Below are 20454 nucleotides of genomic sequence, written 5' to 3' on the forward strand. Positions count from 1 at the left end.
CATCTCAGCGGCAGGTCGATTGACTTGGTAACTAACCAGTAATTACCAATTTCCTCGCAAGTGACCGACTACTAATCCCACATGATTTCTAAATCAGCGGTTGTCCAATTTATTTGTCAAGAAGAAATTTTGCCTCACAAGAAGATCGAAACAGTGACCTATGAATCACAGATCTGATAAGCTACGCGATCGAACAAGGTAAAGGTATTTGTGTCTTAAGTAGATGGCGCATGACCGAAAGAAGATTCTGCAGAAAAGAAACGCGTAAAAAGGCAAAGGTCTGTACCTGTTAAGCATGCAAACGCTTTGCTTAGCTAATATAACTGGAAATCTATAAAATAAAAAAAACCTTGCGTGAAAACATAGGTTAAGGTTTTGCTTAGCCAGCATAATGTTCAAATCTTATGTTATGGCCTTGCTCAGTCAGAATAATGCGAAAACAAATGCGCAGTCAGATTTACTCGTAAACGTAGTAAAGGCTTTGGTTGAAACCCTACAAAAGACCTTGCTCAGCGGAAACTATGTAAAGGCGTTGCTCTAAACAATGTTATTGTGAAATTACCTAGCCAAGACAGTATAACATCAAAACATATGTTAAGGGCCTTCCTCAGTAAGTTAAGGTAGGCTTTCGTCCTATTTAAAGGTTGTTTTACTGATTCCTGTCTTTATTTTGTCTTAGCAGAACTGAATCTGAAATATACAATATATATCACCAATGCAAAGTCCGCCAACCTTCACAACAATGCATATTGTCAAACGAGATCCTCATGTACAATGTTAACCTTGAATTTACTGACATTTGCTAAGACAAGATCCGAATCCAAGATATCTTTATTACAAAAACACAGTGGGAAATAAAAAGATTGGTCTATTTAGTACAACAAAAAATCACCAAAAAACTTTTACGAGACATTTCTCTTCAATGAATCTATGTAAATCCATTCCATTGCTCTGTATGGTGATAACAATTTACAGTGAATAGTTCCCGCCATTTTCCCACCTTTGTCGTCTGCTGCAACAATAAATGCGTATGAAGTGACATCCAGAGCCCCATTTGCACCATATTTCAGGTCTAAAGAGTCTAATGTCCAATTTAACACATTACCGGAGATGCCATCATCATGGAACGTTATTTCCGGTGAATTTCTTTCCACGGAACGGTTGTGGGCAAGAGATGAAGATGCATTTAGAGCAACGTGATATAGGAACTGAAAAGAGAAAAAATGTGTTTCCTATTAATAAAAGGGAACGAAACAAAAGATGCACCATTGTGACTATCGTTAAAGTATGCATACCACAGGATTCCGTCAGCTTCATACATTTCACAGTCCAGGAACCAGATGAGGCCGCATAGTGCGGCATCAAATTTTCAATAATTAACAATCTTTTCTTGAATTAAAGTCTACCGCCCTGATGAGTAAATAAACACTTTGCCACAATCTGTTTGTGTCAAAATACTTCACACCGAGCAAAATATTAAAATATAGAATACAAGTTATATAAATATTAAATATGCATGAACCCTTTCAGTTTGGTGATCTGTAGAGTTTCCAAGAAGTTACTCATTGAAGTTTTCCTGAACCATCTTTTTACTTTAATCACAAATAGTTTCACATTTAACGTTGCAGTCTTCATTTCTTCATATGATAAGCATCTAACATGCTCTTAACTTTATAAAACTCATGTTTAGGAAGAAAAATATATATTGTTTCTGAGGCAAAATAGATTTAAATCTGAATACAAATACCTTGTTTAAATCCCGACATGTCAGATTTCGGCTGTCGTGTGGGACACCCGGAAGCAATTCTATCATTCCCTCTTTACTCTTCATCACAGACTGGATTTCCGATGGCGTCTGCGGATTTAACGAAACATCTTCCGGGTCAAAGGGTACAACGACATTCGAATAAGTCTGCACATGCGCAAACGATTTATTTTTTAATTGTACATCTGGCTCATAAAAATCGATCTCTTGTAAAGAGATTTCCTTGTCACCAACCTGTCAATGAAGTAACAACAGAAACAACAGCTGCAGTATTAATATATTTATATTATCACCTCGTTACATACATTTTGTTATGATCCATGATCATACATTACTTCCACGTGCCTTGCAAAAAGGTTGCATACGATTCTCTATACGTTACGTCAGATATGAATGAGTCCTAAAAATGGCCATCTGTATTATTGTCATGTTGAAACTTTCTCAGCTCGAGTCTTTGAGCTCGATTATAATAATTTATGCACTTTCGGGTTTGCATTTTCCAGACATTGCTGCACCTGAGATCGTCCTCCACTAGCAAAGCTTGAAAGTCGCCAAATGACCTATACTGTGTTGATTCGATGTAAAAACCAACCAAAAAATGAATAAGATGAAATCTACAGTTTGAGAATTTTACAAACCTGTTTTTGACACAATTGAATACCTTATGAATTTCTCTTTCATGTCCATTCTACATGTAGTATAAAATGAAACTACGTTCGGTTTCATTAACAATAATAATTATATTGAGTCTGTTCATTAATGATAATGGAAAGTGTAATAAACCACCGATCCTCTTATAAAATAGAAATACAGTATAAAACGAAACCGTAATGCGTGAACACCTTCGTTTACTTACATCTACATGTGCCGCCAGTTTATCACCCAAAATATATTTCTGAGCAGTCACCGTAGAAAATGATGACTTTGCTTTGTTTGTGTCCAAAGCCTTGATCTTTGACAGAGGCTAAAACATAAATAAAATAAATGTGATGCTTGTAAAGAAATCTTTTATCAATTGAAAATTAAAAAAAAAACAGCAAAGAGGTAAAGCGGTCGTTAAGTCCAATGACTGAAAATCTGGTGTAGACGATTTGAATAACGTACGTGTTTCCAGTTTTTCTTACACGACTTGAAACGAAAAATGATAAGTACACCTTACACGCGAAGAAGCCTATTGTAACGTCTGCATGCAATATAGAAATTTGAAAACATTAAATGGCTAAAACTCTGTTGTACGGGCCAATCATATTGTTTTTGCTATGGTTCTAAAATATATAGATATCATGCAGTTGTATTCTAATATATACGTAAGCTATATTCTTCTATCTCCCCACATTTCACAACCATAATAACATTAATAAAGTTAAGCTTAACATACATTCTACAACTGTTGTTGTAGCTGAGACTGCTGCTGTTATGATGATGGTGATCTGATGATGGTGATGATGGTGATGGCGACGACGTTATTAATTATACCTTTATTATATTTTGTGTACTGGTATATGCCCCTTTCAAACCAGCAGTAGCTTTGGCGTAGTCTTCTTTTGGTAGACCAGTGTTAACAGTGATGAAATTGGACACATGGGAAGCTATCGTCGAATGAGCGATGTCGAATGTAATGTCCTTGTCAACGGGAAGGTCATGTTTTAGAACGTTTGGTGGCATATTTCCAGAAGCAAAATGACCATGGTTGATACCTCGCATTACAATTACCGGCGTTATCAGGTTTAAAGGTGTAGGGTTGTGTAATGTCTCATTTTCCAACTCTCTGAAACAAAGATCATGATGGCCGTTAATCGCTCGCAGTCAAAAATGTTGGTTAATTTTCACAAGCATTATTAATCAAGTTTTAAAATTTTTGATCTCTTTATTTGTTTATGCGGAAAAGACACTTATATAAAATGTTAAATCCTAAAGAGTGTTTACAAAGGTCCATTCACCATTTCACCGGTAAATGAAATCTATTTCTGTTGATCTGTTGACATCAGTTGACTGCAGTATTTATCTAAATAATGGTTTAGGAGTACAACAGACAAAATGTAACTACTAGTAACTAGCTCCACGAGAAGTCGTTCGTTTTTTCCCCACAATATGATATATTTATTTTGAAAACCTTGTAAAAGATAAAAGAAAAATGTTTTCTAGGCATAACGAAATAAGTATATGTCATAAATACGTCATAGACCAGTGCAAGCAGCGACACTCGAAATGTGCCCATTAATTTATTCATGTATTATTAGTTACAAAGACTATATGTGGTACAGTATAACAGATTGTTAGCTTATACTGCAACACTCTTTTATACACAACAATAAAACTTGTCTAAAAATATAATGCTTAAAAGAATGCAGCAGCTTTGAAAATAGTCAAAATACAATATAGAAAATATAAACATCACGGCTGTCTAATGAAAACACGACACTGCAAATCTGCAGTTTTATACAAAAGATGTAATATAAAGGAACAACTAAAATAGGATCAAAATAACAGTAAAATGAATAATGAAATAAGATTCTTACTCAAATGTGTCTACAATTCTAGTGATCCGTGTAAGCCCGTCGAGATCACCGGAGATGGTCAGTACTGGCAAGGGGTAGTCCCTCAATCTATGAGATCTTGTCAAGTACGAGGCAAACAACATCACACCCTTTAGTTGTGACCAATGGTTCAAACCATAGCTGCCAACAAATACACCTATAGTATAAAATTCTTAAGTAAGTACCAAAAAGAAAGCAGAAACACATCATAAATGCCTACAAAATTTGAACAAACTAATTTTTATGTTATAGTATTTTCGAAAATAATGAAGTCACTAATGTGATTTCTTCCAATAAATTTTAATTCAATTCTGTTGTCCAGTTGTACATAGACACGATTATGGCAGGGAATTTCTGTCAGTAAATATATGCTACTTCTTTCTATTATATGTTAGTTTATTTCATTTTTCTTTCTTAGATAACATGCTTATGCATATTTACTATTGAAGAGAATTGGTCTATAATGGAAGGTCTGCAATGAATAATTACATTGATAGTATTAAGTAGTAGACAGGAAGTTTTTAGCAAGTGTGAGATACATGATTTGATATAACATATATTTATATAGCAGATAATAAAGTGTCCTAGAACAAAATATTATTATGGTCTTTCTAAATCACTCAAAACTTTATCAACCTTTTTTTCAAACAGGAATTTAAAAGAAAAAAACAAAATAACACATTTCCTTGTACGATTTTCTCAATGGTACATTTTTTGCTACGCAAAGATTACATTCCACTTTATTATATGCATTTTAAAGTTGATAGGTCTACAATGGGAACATTTTTCCATTAGTATTACAAATACCGTTGATACTATATATGTAAGGATTTCTTAAGGAAGCCATATTCTTGGAGTGCTGTACAGAAATTAGAAACTTCGACCGGAGCGATAGCGACATAATTAATTTTCAGTAAATTACAATTCTGTCTCAATTACCCAAACACAGATATTGCACGATGCTACTGTATAATAATTCGTTTTAACTTTTAAGAGTTGATATTTGTAGCAGATAATGCTAGCTTCATGTATAGTGTTTGAATAATGATATGTACAGCTGCTAATACCTTTCATAAGACGTTTCATTTTAAATTTTATGATTTCCAAAAATATTTGTTGTTATTCTAACGTAAACGTCATTGATAGGTACAGGGCATCGGTAAACGGTGTTTAAAACAACACTACTAAGTCTGCATTAAGTTAGCTGCGATGTCCTATCTAAAGCCGAGGAGAGTAGCGTTACAAAGTAGGCAGGGACGGCGAGGATGGGTACTCGGTTGTGTGAGCCCTAGTGCGATGAGACAGCTTGAACGGCGGCGTCCTTTGCTGTCAACAAAAACCCTAATCAGGGCTATTTCACCTTGCGGTTATTGCCATTGGTGACTAAATATTTAGGTGATAATTACCCGTTATACAGTGACCTACTTTCGGCTCAAAGCTGTTTACTTTGTGGAAATTGCACGGAGATAAATTATCAACATTTTGTGCTTCAAAACTAACTCTTTAAGGGCATGACTGACGACATGTCCGCGATCTGTACTCGACAGTTAAAGCTGCTTTTTGTGCCTTAACGATGGGCAGATAGATTTTCATTAAACAAAGGCAACATGCAATATGAAAACTACAGTACATGAATATTTGTACATTGTAATATGTCTATTACTTAACTATAAGAACTACACGAGTCATGAACATAAATCACCGAACAGAAATCACACTAAATGTTATTCACTTAGCGCAAGAATTCCTTGAATTATAATCACTGTGCATTATGCTAACCCTAGAATTTACTCATATTGCTCTAGCATTAACCACGCCTTTTTAGCAATACTCAATTTAAATAACGCTAGTACATGTATTAGATATATATCATATAGCATAAATCACACCAAATTTACGCCACTTGATCAAGACTCATTTTGAATCATACTAGCCCTGGATTTACTCACCGAGCAATATTTACGCCTCTTGAGCAATATTCATTCTGAAATACGCTACCCCTTGCTAGATATTACTCATAAAGCACAATACACGCCTCTTGAGCAAGATTCACTTCTGAAATACTCACCCGTTGAACATTATTCACTTTTTGAACTACTCTTACAGAGCATTACTTACTTTTTGAACAACACTCACTTAACACTGCTCATGCCTTGAAAATCACTCGTCCCCTGACCATAATCTCATAATGAGAGTACTACTTAAACATTAATCATTACTCTGAACTCACTGTGTACTTCTTACGCCTAAACATTACTCACTTGGCACACGATTTTACTCATTGAACACTCTGTACTACTCAATCCCTGAACAATACTCTCAGAGCACTATTCACATTTGAATTACGCTAGCCTAGAGCACACATTCCACTCAAATCGTGCACAACTTACAGAGCACTAAAATTCTGACTTACCACCCAGACTATGTCCTGCCAAGAATATGTTCTTCCCTTGAAACCCCGCATCTTTGAACTTTGAAATTGATTCACTGACGCCCGTACCTAACTGTAAGGGATTTGGAGTGTTGAATGGAAAGTCACACAGCAAAGATATCCACATGCGGCCATTGAAAGCCTCCTGCAGTTTTATACCTGTTGAAAAAATTAACAAACAGCATGGTTCCATTACAATATATTTGTTTTAGTTTTGGTTTTATTTTCATTGTATCATTTAATTGTATATATCGTGCATGCGTTTGAATTGTTTTTTTCTTTTTGTAGTACGATTTTTCTTTTATCTCGTTTGTCCATTATATGCCCATTCTTTTTTTTCAATTCATAATATATGTAGAAAAATAACATCGTAACATTGATTTTTTTCTTTGGACATGAAACAATAAGTCCGCTTCTAAACCAGGGGATTGTAAAAATACAAAATTAATATTACATAATTGAATAGCAACAAGTAAATAGTCAAGTAAGTCTACAATTATAGTTCGCATGTTGACCTGGCTATATAATAACGACAGTTATTGCTCAGAGAGTCAATGTTCTAATTAATAAATAAATAAGTTCCGGTTTACGTAACTACTTATACTCATACCTAGCTGTTCGTACGCCTCACCGGCAATGTCAGCTCCCGGTGTTATAATGATACCAACGTCGAAAGTTCCATTTTTCGTTGGCTTTAATACTTTTGCTTCTAATGCGAACACAGAAACAGGCAAAATGAAAGCAAAAGTTAAAACAGGAATTGAAAACATCCCACACGTTCGTTAGTCTCAAACTAAAAGTGATAAACTAGGACAGTTTTACACTGTTTATAAAGATAACAGACAATATAATGCCATATACAACACGAGGTCAAATGTTTATCTTAAAGAATTTTCACCCATTGGTAGAAAATATTTTGTTAAAGATCCAATATGCTGCAGTAATTTTTATTTCCAAAAAATTGTTTTTTTTTTTTTGTATCTTGTTATGGTTTCCAAAACCATATTTGTTTGCTATGTATGATTATTAACTATCTTTTGCATCTTTAGTTTTGTAGACAATTGGTATAATTTTAAGTTCGTTCACTTTTTGTTAGTTTTACGACATATAACTGCATGTTCAGCGCTACTTTTTTCAGTTGTAAAACATGCACTTAATCAATTGTTTAAACATTATTAAACACATGCTTGAAAATATATGAATTTCTGAGGCATAATATGCCTTTAACTTTGACGACGCTCGTTTATCATGTGTTGCTGTATAAGTAAACTTTGAGAAGATTATTTGGTCTGCGTTTGTCTTTTAGTCGCTAAAAGTGAGTTATGTAGAAAAATAAGATTTAGTTAAAAATCATATCTTTTTAAAACTGACCCCCGCCCCCGATTAATTAAGTTATTTCAGATGCAACAGTTTATGAGGTTCAGCTTTTTTAGAAAATGAAATATTTTTTTAAAAATTATTTCCTTACGAGTACGTCTGTGTTACCGAGGATGCTTCTCGCCCAATGGCACAGGTCACCCATCATCTTAAAGTACACTATACATGTTAAACCTCAACCGAATTTTAATGAACTTATCACACTTATATAACATATTGGGTTAAAAGTTAAAACCAAAAAATATGTACAGAATGAAAACAAAATATTCAAATCTTCGTCAGCACGTGCATGCTCGTGTGTTTTAACATATTTTAAATTGTTACGAAAGATCTTATTTGTAAACAATATTGGATATGATTTGAAAAAAAAGAACAACAACAAAAAACCTTTTTGCGACAGGCGTATGTCCGTAAAAATACATAACAAATGTTGCAGTGGTGAGCACAGATCTATGTAATTAACCAATATTATAATATCGACATTAAATAGACACCTTTCCCAAAGACGTAATTTATTCTAAAACATATGGCGCCCTAGCATATTAATCTGGCATTTACTCATATTATATCATACAGGCCTTTCGTTGTTAAATGCGAAATAAGATGACATCAAATTAATATATAAGTATATTTGTCACCGCTGTAAGGACTGATGTTCAGTACATGTATATAATATTTATATCGCGTTTTGATCTTGGATATTTTACGAGGAACTAACGAACTTTTTAAACTGTCCTGTGCTTTGATAATCTACAGGTAAGTCACGTGATCTTTTATATTTTGAAAATTTATAACATTTTAAGTGATGTTGGCACACGCCTTGCAACACCTCTTGCATAGTTTGCTCTTTTTCAGACTAAATCATTTTGTGTCAAACAATTTGATTTGCCGAAGTTAAAATAAACGCAACAAAACAAATTTAAAAGAAAAAAACAACACAAAACAACAACTATCTAAGGGCAAGGGCAATAAATATTGATATAAACTTTAAGTTACTTTTATAAATTAAGAGGCGTTTCACTTAAAGCATACTTAATTAGATACTTCCTAGAAACAGATTATCTAGGCCGATTTTTTGATGTTTGGAGATCAATAACATGTTTAAAGGTGACATAACGCGGGTTTAAACAAACGCAATAATGTACATACAACAAACTCTACATGCACCATCTGTCAAAGGTCGCCTTTCACGATGTAAACTGTACTTATAGTGACATGGTAGCTCACTTGTTGGCAAGTACATTTTTTGGTGTTAAAATAAATGAGTCTTCAATTTTTCGGCTGCCACCGGCAAAGTGTTTACTGCTGTGCGCATGCGTAGACGTTTAAAGGATATTATTTATTAATCGCACCGGGATTATATTTACAATTAGGTAAATAAACCTTATATTGTCTGAGTTTTATTCAATAAATAATAATATTGTTTTACTGTCTACAAATATATTTCTAAATAATTCATTTCTTAATTTCAGCAATCATTTAATGTTTGAAATCATATTGAACCTATTTATTTTTTTCTTAATTATTTTTTATTTTATTTTACTTTTGTGACTTTTCGACATCGACACGTACCTCGTAATTACCAGATAGTTTGAATCCTGGATAACGCATTTCATAGCTAAAAGCAGAACAAAAAATAGAAATAAATAATAAAATTACACACGCAACTTACATACTGTATTTGTAAATAACTATATATGTGAAAGGTTTTTTTCTTACACATTATTAAAGTCAACAACGCTAACAACAAAAAATAATAATATCATCATCATCATCATCATCATCATCATCATCATCATCATCATTATCAACAACAACAATAACAACAAAGAATTGTGGATTCGACAAAAACAGGCTTTCATTTTTGATTAATATAACAGACTTTCATTTTTGATTAATTAAATTTTTGTCATTTGTTTTATAAACCTTAGTGCTTAATAAATAGAAATTGTATTTCAATTTTCACGTAGAAAACTTGATTCGATTTCTGAAAAAAAAAAATGGTAATGCTTTAATTTTAGGATTATTTTAATCTAGTACTCATTAGTGAATGCGTGTTTTTGTTGACGTTATTTTTGTACCCTACAGGTGTGTGGTCACTATGATTTATATATTAAGTATTAAATTGCTGTTTTTGTGTGTCTCTCTGTACAAAAAATTATTATTCAATGTATCATTTATTCATTCAAACATTTTTTTGAAATCCTGGTGTACATACAAGTACGCACAATACGTAACGATGCGGTAATGTCGAAATAACCAATTTCAAAGAACAACCGTCAAATATGCCGCGGGTCTCAGACACAGAACCGCACTATTTCACCGTCGGACTTGTTTGTAGTAGCCATCGTCATAGTCAGTAGAAGATGTCGTCATAGTTGTAGTTGTCGCCGTAGTCGTCGAATCGTAGTTACAGTAGTCGTACCTGACGTCGTCTTAGATGTATGTGAAAAAATGCAGTTGTAATAGTAGTCGTGGTCGTCGACGTCGTAATTTGTAATCGTAAAATATCGCAGTTATGGCCGTAGTCGTTCTAGGTGTGATCACAGTCGTAGCCATTGCTGTAGTTGTTGTCGTAGTAGTAGTAGTCGTCGTCGAAACCGTTATCTTTGTCGTCGTAGGCGTAACCGTTCATAAGATTCAGAAAATCCAAGTCATTGTCGTTATCAAAGAAGACGTGGCCGTAGTTGTAAAAATGTAGCTGCCGTAGTCATCAAAGTCATACTTGTTACCGTTCTCATAGTCTAGAATACTATCGGTGGAGGTCGTCGTCGTCATTGATAACGACTAGTACTCGTAAAAAGCGTAGATAGTCGTAGTCATGGTCGATGTCGTGACCGTAGTTGTCGATGAAGTCCTCAAAATTATAGTCATGGTTGTTATCGTGGACGAGGTCGTCGTCGTCGTCGTAGATAACGACTTGTAGACGCAAAAGTCCTAATAGTCGTAGTCAATCAAAAAATTTTTTGGAATCGTAGTCGCTGTCGTTGTTGTTGTTTAAGCCGTGCTCGTTGTTTCTGTTGTCATCGTAGCTGTTCTCGTAGTTATTTGTGACAGTAATAGTGGTATTCGAGGTCTAAATCGTCGTTATCTTCCTGATCGTAGCAGTAATAATACTTAATTATGGTCGTTGTCGCCGGTTAAGTAGTAAACGTCGTTGTCATAGACTTGATCGTTATCGTAGAAGATGTGTACTCTTAACCATTAAAGTTGTATGAGTCTTAGTCTCTTTCGAAGTCGCCCTGATCGAAGCCTAACTTGTAGTAGTAAAAGTCGTAGTCGTAGTCGTGGTCGTAGCCATAGTCTTAGTCGTAGCCTAGACAAAAAATTGATGACGGTCATCATCTTGATCATTTTATACAAATGAGCTACATACGTGGAATGCAGCATCTTGACGTATACAACTATCGGTAAGCTGTATTCGGTGTAAACTGTATTTGGTGTAAGCTGTATACGGTGTAAGCCACATTTAGTGTAAGCTGTATTAGGTGTAAGTTGTATAAGGTGTAAACTGTATTCGGTGTAAGCTTTATGCGGTGTAAGCTGTATTCGGTGTAAGCTGTATTCGGTGTAAGCTTTATGCGGTGTAAGCTGTATTCGGTGTAAGTTGTATTCTGTATAAGCTGTATTCGGTCTAAGTTGTATTCGGTGTAAGCTGTATTCGGTGTAAGCTGTATATGATGTAAGCTGTTTTAGGTGTAAGCTGTATTAGGTGTAAGTTGTATTAGGTATAAGCTGCATTTGGTGTAATTTGTATAAGGTGTAAGCTGTATAAGGTGTAAGCTGTATAGGGTGTAAGCTGTATTCGGTGTAAGTTGTATTCTGTATAAGCTGTATTCGGTGTAAGCTGTATTCGGTGTAAGCTGTATTCGGTGTAAGCTGTATATGATGTAAGCTGTTTTAGGTGTAAGCTGTATTAGGTGTAAGTTGTATTAGGTATAAGCTGCATTTGGTGTAATTTGTATAAGGTGTAAGCTGTATAAGGTGTAAGCTGTATAGGGTGTAAGCTGTATACGGTGTAAGTTGTATAAGGTGTAAGCTGTTTATGATGCAAGCTGTTTTAGTTGTAAGCTGTATTAGGTGTAAGTTGTATAAGGTATAAGCTGTATTAGGTGTAAACTGCATTTGGTGTTAGCTGTATACGGTGTAAGTTGTATTAGGTGTAAGCTGTATTCGGTGTAAGCTTTATGCAGTGTAAGCTGTATAAGGTGTAAGCTGTATACGGTATAAGCTGTATAAGGTGTAAGCTGTATAAGGTGTAAGCTGTATAAGGTATAAGCTGTATTAGGTGTAAGCTGTATTAGGTGTAAGCTGTATTAGGTGTAAGCTGTATCAGGTGTAAGCTGTATAAGGTGTAAGCTGTATTAGGTGTAAGCTGTATAAGGTGTAAGCTATATAAGGTGTAAGCTTTATACGGTGTTAGCTGTATAAGGTGTTAGCTGTATTAGGTGTAAGCTGTATAAGGTGTAGGCTTTATGCGGTGTAGGCTTTATGCGGTGTAGGCTTTATGCGGTGTAAGCTGTTTAAGGTGTAAGCTGTATTAGGTGTAAGCTGTACAAGGTGTAAGCTTTATACGGTGTAAACTGTATACGGTATTATAGGCAACATACACAACTTATGCGCAAGCTTATTCGTCGTAAGCAGCTGTTTACGGTGAAACACGACCTTTATCCCACTCCGGCCGGATCGTCATTTTGTTTTAGCGCATTGTCCGATATTTTATAGCTATTTTAATTGAATGCAATGGCGTATATTTAAGCTTTGAAACTTAAAACACATTTCTTTTCTATAGTCAGACACAGGTAGTTGCAAAAACATATAAATTACATAATTAAAAATAATGTTGGGATCACATGGGTTGACTCACATGGCCAGCATTACAACCTGGGATGAGTGAAAAATGTGACAGTGGCTTAATGCCAGTACATCTAAGTCATATTACATTGTACGTACATGCGTCTATCCTTTGATATCTGTCGGAGGTCGTACATAAATTACGGTGAGTTTTATTAGTTTCTATTGTGCATTTTTTCCGCCTATGTTCAGGATATATATAAAACATCGTAATTACATTCGATTTTAACTGTCTAATTTGAATTGTATATTACATTTAACAATGCCAACACACGAATTGCGTATCCCAGGGAAACGAGTGGTCCACCAATTTAAATTTAAATACGGTTTTGTTTGATCGGTGAACCTGAAATTCAATAAAAGTTTTCCGGCTAAAAAAATTCTTAAAAACACCTTTTCCAGTCAATGCGTTAAATCTGAAAACGAAATAAGTAAAGTGGAATATATATAATAATCAAAGATGTTTCGTGACGTTGGGGTAATATAATTTCTTAGGTGTATTAAACATCGTTTGATGTCGTTATTAATATAATAATAATAACAAAAATTCCCTCAGAAAAATTACTCACACTTCTGACTTATATTTTAATAAATTTGAATGAATTTAACTCGGTTAACGTTTGATGTGAGTGTTACGAAATAAGAATTGAAAGAAAACATAAACATTCCTTGATGAAAAGTACATTGCTTTTGTGAATGATGGAAATCGGTTATATGTTTAATATCTATAGAATTCATTTATTTACATATAAAATGATGAAAAACAGATTAAATTAACATACAATTAAGGACATTCATCAACACTTGTACTGTAAAATAAGCGACACACAATAAACTATTGAGAATAAAACTATTTCTTACAGTTAGGTATTTTTAAAGTTTTCTTTCTTTTTAGGCTAAGTGTTTAGGGGATATATTTTGCGTAGATTAGTGCACGTTATTTTGGTCAGGAAAATTTTTGGGTTTAGATAAAATTTGGGGGAAATACTTGAACCAACCCGTTTGACAAAAACCTCACCTGGGCTAAATGAAACAACAACAAAAATTTCAAAAAACGAACAAGGGCTTACCCAAGAACCGGGGATCCCCCCCCCCCAATTTTGTGTAAAAAAAGGCAGTTTCGTTAATGTTAAAATACAATTATGCTTTTTATAATAATATCATGTTTTCATTTATTGGGTTTTTGCTTAATATATTAAAACACAGGGTAAAAATTGCCAAAGAATTGCTCTTTGTTGGGGTAATTACTTTAATTAAAATATATCTTTATGAAAATTGCTTCCAATAATAAAAGAGTTTTACCAATGACAAAATATTGACATATATTCATATTGAGTTAAAGTGACATGCTCATATTTTTATAGTCAAGTTGAGCTGAATTGACTTTATATTTCAAAAGATTGACTGTTAAAATGGTGTTTGACCAACATGTGATATTTGAAAATATTTAGGATAAAATTAAAAATTTGTCTTAAATATAAAAAGACTGTCCCACTCTTTTTATAAACTGAACGGTACACGTAAATTCTAATGGATATTTACAGAAAATTCTTCGGATTCGTGCGTTATTTATTGTTTTATTAAATCAAAAGGAATTATTGCAGAATGAAATCGTATTTATATATTCACATGTTCATTCACTATATACCCTTGGATGGGCATAATGTCATCAAAAGTTAATCTAAATATTCAATACATACGTATGATAAAATAAACGTCATGACCATAGATAATAAAATATGTTATAGCCTTATATTGTTAATAGACGTATAACAGATAATTACAGAAAGGTTTAAAATGAATTATTTAAAGGGTACCAACTGAGGACTTTGACATGACGGCACTGGAAATAATTTTTCGAGATTAATGTTCCATTTTAAGCCAATAACATGACTGTGTGCAAAAATTCAGACCATTTGATCACACCGTTTTTCCAGAATAATTATTCTAACTGTAAATCATGAACCAAAATCTCAAACTGGGCTATGAATAACACATGATTACGATTTTCAATTTATTTACGAGATTTTTTAACTTAATTATATTATGTACAACTATGTATTTAATTTCCCCATCTGATCTATGTAAGAAATTCAAATCTTTTGAATCACCGTGGAGTTCCTTTAATAAGTCTATGGCTGTCTTTTTAGTAAATCAATGAACCTGCCATGGCCGCCAATCAAATACTAAAAAAATAAACTTTATCAAAAAAGAAAACAAAATCTATTATTACATATATTATTTATTAATTTATTTCGAGCATTTTTAAGCATTTTTCGATTGTTTTTTCACAGAAAAAGGTTCAGTTGTAAAAACATTTCATTAAATATAAAATAAGATGAAGTTTTATGTGATACAAAATCTGATATTTTTTAAATATGCTGTTTAGTTTTGTTTAAAGAAGATACTTACCAACAAAAACGACTTCTACTACTGCAATGTACTTCCTCCGCCTCATCGCCAATATCACCATCATAATTATCATCGTCATCATCTCTACCACCACACTTCTACCACCACCACCACCACCACAACTATTATCATTATCATCATTATTATCATTATCATCAAGTATTTTAATGATTACCACCACCACCACCAACAACAACAACAACCAACAACAAATGTGCCTCCTCCATATCTTCATATTCTTCATCATCAGCCTCAGTATTACCCCCACCAACTCCACCAACAGCAACCAACAGCACATTAGTCCCCTTATCATCATCATCAGCAGCAGCAGCAGCAGCAGCAGCAACAGCAGCAGCAGCAGCAGCAGCAGCAGCAGCAGCAGAAGCATCTGTATCATCATCATCATCACTTACAGCATCATCTTCACCATCATCACCATCATCATCTTCATCACTTAAAGCATTGTCACCAATATCATCAGCAGCAGCAAAACAGTCGTTGTTAAAAGTATTTATCGTGATAGAAATTTCTCGGTCTATATGCAAACAATTATATTTAGCACGTTTGATCTTGACAAGTTTTGGAGTGATTACCCAGAAAGATACCATAATGGTTTACCGATATTATTTTTTGCATATATGCACGCATTATGTTAACAGATATAAATCTAACAGTCTCATGTTACTAGAACAAATTTTGGTGTTTTGTTGCCTGGCGATTTCTTTGGTGTATACATTTTATGTTGAATCGAATTAAGGTAGTACACCCCTAATGCACTATCTCCACTTTGAAGAGTACTCAAATAGGCTTGAATCACTGTAAAGTGTATTGAAACTGAGGGGCGTGGGTTCAAACCCCAGAAGGGGCAACTTTTTTTTCTTTCTTTTTTTTTCTTTTTAACATTTTTTATTAATCTCTCAGATCCCTTATGTAAGAAAAAAGTGTTTTATTTTAATTATTTGATTTTTTTAGGTATTTATTTACTAAATAATGCCAAATTTAATAGCAAATATGATACCAGATATTTTCAAAATTTAATAAAATTAAAACTACACGGTAAAAGTATTTTATATTTTGGAAGACCAACCAAAATACATTGAAAAAAATTTAGGCAAACTTTGAAAACAGCCCCTCATTGTGAAAAATTTTAGGGATATTTTAAATAAGGTTTTTTACACAGGGAAATGGTAAAATAAGTGTTAAAAGTGGGTGGGGTAGAGTTACATTTTTAAACATATTTAAAACATTTCGTTAAAAAACAATCATTTGGCTTGTTTAATTTGTTACCTAAATGTCATTATTTGTTTCTTAACAATGAGCAATAAGAAAACATTTTTCATAATGATGATATTATAGATTATTTAGAGTTTCCTCATATCTGAAAAAAGCCCTACTAGTAGCAAAGTTTTAGTTCAGAAAAATGTCTATAACTCATAAACCACACGGTAAATTTTGTTTAAATTTTGCATACAGGTGACATTTAAGGCATATAACTGCCCTGTGTTGTCAATTTTACAGTTCCTTATAGTGCCCATTAGGGGTGTTCTACCTTAAAAGAATTTTTAGTACAAAGGAATGATACCGGAAGTTGATTCGAGGAATATCTAGTTATCAGCAAGGTACAACCTGAAATAGTATTTTAATTAATTGTATTTTAATATTTATCCATTCCTACATTTTCTTTTTTTTTTTAAATTGTGACCGAAATTCTGTGTATAATTATTATTATTAATAAATAAACAAATGGTTACATTATGTTCGTCCGTTTGCTCCTTCGAGCGCTACCTTGAGGTAACGGTATACACGTTATAAGTTCGTAAACGTTTTACATGTTTCGATATTGTATTGCACGTATTGTATAAAAAAAAAGAAAAAAAAGAAAACGTATTTATGACCAGGAGCAACAAAAATGTGTTTGGTGGATATCTTTAAATCATGGCATGTAATACTCATTCTTCAAAGCATTCTGGTTAGCAAGTTGTGTTTAAATTTGAATAAGACAGAAAAGGACTCTGTTTATTAAACAGGGACCGAAATGAAAGATCTAAGACACCAAAAATGCATGTATACTAGAATCAGTCACATGATCTCTAATTGAAAATTAATTTTCTATCTATTACATAAAATGTGTTAACAGATTCTTTTAACATTTCGTCGGTGCGTGCAATGTGAGAACTAGTGCCTGATTTGAGTGAACTGCCTTTTGCTATATAAGCTTGCGTTTAGCAGCCATATTATCAATGATCTAAATAATACTAGAATATCTGTAATTTATATGCATGCATGGGCCATGTGCCATCATTTGTTTTCAAAATGGCCACTTTTTGTAAGTGCTTCCTTTCTGGTGAATAAATTAATAGCTAAACATGAAGAATTGAACATTGAATATCTGGAAAAAGTGATCCCTCCGAAACAAAGCAAAATTACATGACTCGGTTTGATTGAAGATGATTTATACTTGTGAATTTGAAGGCTCATCACTAATTAAATATCAAATGATGTTGAAAAATCATTTCCTTTAAAATAAACAAACAAAAAATAAATTTAAACAAAATTTCCATTTGAACAACATTGTACGCTTTTCAATTAATATTGAGTAGAGATTTGCTTAATTTTACCATACTATCTCCACACAGTTTATAAACGATTTGAACCCCAACCGGATCTTGTGAGAAGATCTCAGCATCTAAACGTACAATCAGGCGGGATGACACATTAAACTATTAAAGATCCGCTTGAATTTAATATGTTACGGTATGTTAACATTTAAATCATATTAAAAAATACTTTATCTTTCCTAATATATACATCCATAACCTTCTTCGTAAAATATATGCGCATAAAACGCTGTGCTCTTCGCCTCATGTTTTGTTTATGTCAACACACGCCGATTACACAAGCAAATTTATGCCTAAAATTGTTTTACTTCACTATAACTCATATCTGAATCTTAACTTTATTGTCTTAACCTCATGTTACCGGACAAACACTTGTGAAAATATCTTTAAATATTGATAAAACATAGTAAATAATAGAGGCGACATTTCTGATAACTGTACCCGTCTTGCTAAAACAATTTTAATGATCTGTACCCTACTTGTGTTTTCAATGAACCATTACTTGCGAGTCATTTTTGATGATTCTTATTGTGTTTTTGTCGTATATTCCATATTTTATTGTACAGAATATGAAGTTATTGTGTCACAATAGCATGGTACATGATTTAGTTCTATGTTACTTGTAAGTAACTAAAACTGCATATGAATGGAGCTTCGTCATGTTTTCACTGTCTACGAAAATACCAGCATGAAGTGGCTGGTTATACGAATCAGAGAGCCAATTATTTCTTGATAAGAATAATTAACTAACAAACCTCATCTTCACTTACCATTCATTTTTCTTTGGAAAGATATAAAGCTAAAATATTACATATGTACTATAAATTTCTTATATTTAGTTCAACGGCATTGTTGTTAGTTTTGACGTGACCGTTCTATAACGTCACGTATCAATAAACTCGAAATATCATTACAAGATTTTTTGCAGATAACTTATTTCAACATGTTGAAAGCTTTACACCTACGGTTGATTTCATTCTGCTTTTTAAAACACGGTTTTATATTCTCAGAAATTCATTGACTTTCTATTTCTGACATGTACGATTTTTATGCTTGTATATCATATCTTTCACAGGCGTCGACAATTTTGGCATCTTTTTAAACGGAGAATATTCGGGAATTTTTGAAATTTTAATTGTCAGTGTTTCAGTTTTTGGTGTTATAAACTTTTTTTCGTTAATATTATTGGCTGTGACGCTTAAATTTTTAAGTAGGAAATTTTATTTCTGATCATTATTTATTGTTATTTTCAAGTTGCAAGCTGGATGGCGAATATGTGTTCAATGATGTGAAATTCGCAGTCTTTACTGAACAGTATATGCAGTTGTATTCTTCCATGATGATCTGAAAGAAAAATATACATAACATTATATATTTTATTACACAAATGATTAACAATAGTATCAGTTAAACCAATTCTCGGTAAATACCTTAGATCCCACCTTATATACTAAAATTCTATTACAATCATTTATATTTTCTCGCAATAATTGATACAAAATCGCAATAAACGTTAACGTTTTCTCCAATAAATCTTTAAAAATACTCACAAGTCAGGGAACAGATAAAATTCGTAAAATCACAAGTAGGGTTCACAATCACCAGCAAGTAACGTTCAGTTTACGGAAATGACCTCCTTGGTAAAACTCTTAAATTTATGTTCAAGATACAGCAATATGTTATGCATATGAATAAATTATCGTTTGTTATTGATTACTTTAGTAATTTGATATCACAATTCAATGTTTAACTAAATCAACCTTTGAATAAGACGGATTTTTGTTCGAGTTCAGTGTTGATCTCCTGAAAGCTGTCCGTGAGTTTCGATTATTTTATAGCCTTCGTGCTAACGTTTATGTTTTGCATAACTTAGACGTTTAATAAAGTTTCTCTCTTACAATATAATTATAGATTTACTAACCTAACGTTCATCAGTATCAATATAAATACCAATATCGTAAACAAGTGAAGAGGCAGATTATGGCTGACACTAAAATCTTCTCACAAGATCCGGTTGGGGTTCAAATCGTTTATATACTGTGATCTCCGCACTTGAATGTACATAGCGTAGATATTTAGTGACGTCATCATAATCGTCACGTTCATGAATACAAAATGGCGACTTATACAGACATCAAAATGTATTTCAGGTGGTTTTGTAGCAATTTGGGTGAAAGATGGCGAATGATACGAATATAACGATTTATCATCACTACCATACCATGGAACACGATTCGGCAATTATCATGTTTATTTTTGGCAGCTGTGCCGTTGGCGGTGAGTAAATAGTTTTCCTTTTTTTCGGCAAAAACTTGAACTTGAAGTTAGCACTGACTTACAGACCTTTGGCTTTTTCCAACTTGCCCCCGACCCTGTCAACTCTAAGTCCATAACGGTAACCTTCAATATTTTAACCAAATAGGATATCCCTTTTAATTATAGTACAAGCCTCTATTTATA

The 20454-nt window shown here is 33.2% G+C and overlaps 2 protein-coding genes across 5 annotated transcripts in view; one reads left to right on the forward strand and one right to left on the reverse strand.

Moving 5' to 3' along the window:
* Positions 1–813: 813 nt before the first annotated feature.
* LOC132716994 (uncharacterized) lies at positions 814–7540 on the reverse strand. The gene is made up of 7 exons (XM_060700347.1): positions 7344–7540; positions 6716–6892; positions 4285–4459; positions 3242–3533; positions 2622–2729; positions 1748–1999; positions 814–1208 (listed from the first exon to the last, which is right to left on the reverse strand). The coding sequence occupies exons 1-7, from the start codon at positions 7501–7503 to the stop codon at positions 903–905; spliced, it is 1470 nt and encodes a 489-aa protein (XP_060556330.1). The 5' UTR covers positions 7504–7540; the 3' UTR covers positions 814–902.
* Positions 7541–8645: 1105 nt separating this feature from the next.
* LOC132717014 (sodium/hydrogen exchanger 10-like) overlaps positions 8646–20454 on the forward strand; it is a 219547-nt gene continuing 207738 nt past the window's right edge. Inside the window, exons 1-2 of one of the 4 annotated variants that reach the window (XM_060700366.1) lie at positions 8646–8866; positions 20145–20271. In XM_060700366.1, coding sequence (XP_060556349.1) covers positions 20172–20271 — 100 coding nt within the window. In that variant the 5' untranslated portion in view covers positions 8646–8866; positions 20145–20171. Of the gene's footprint in view, positions 8867–9327; positions 9484–19671; positions 19811–20088; positions 20272–20454 lie in introns of those variants that run through there. The other 3 variants (XM_060700365.1, XM_060700368.1, XM_060700369.1) reach the window with 3 other exon arrangements.

This window comes from Ruditapes philippinarum, unplaced genomic scaffold (genome assembly GCF_026571515.1).
Source record: "Ruditapes philippinarum isolate M1 unplaced genomic scaffold, ASM2657151v2 ctg121_1_1_1_1, whole genome shotgun sequence".
Classification (NCBI taxonomy): domain Eukaryota; kingdom Metazoa; phylum Mollusca; class Bivalvia; order Venerida; family Veneridae; genus Ruditapes; species Ruditapes philippinarum.

Coding starts and splice junctions, on each gene's coding strand:
- LOC132716994 (XM_060700347.1), bottom strand. CDS start 7,503: ATGTTTTCAATTCCTGTTTTAACTTTTGCTTTCATTTTGCCTGTTTCT. Junction 4,460..6,715: donor GGCAGGACATAGTCTGGGTG/GTAAGTCAGAAT, acceptor TTTATACTATAG/GTGTATTTGTTGGCAGCTAT. Junction 2,000..2,621: donor AACTGGCGGCACATGTAGAT/GTAAGTAAACGA, acceptor CTTCATTGACAG/GTTGGTGACAAGGAAATCTC.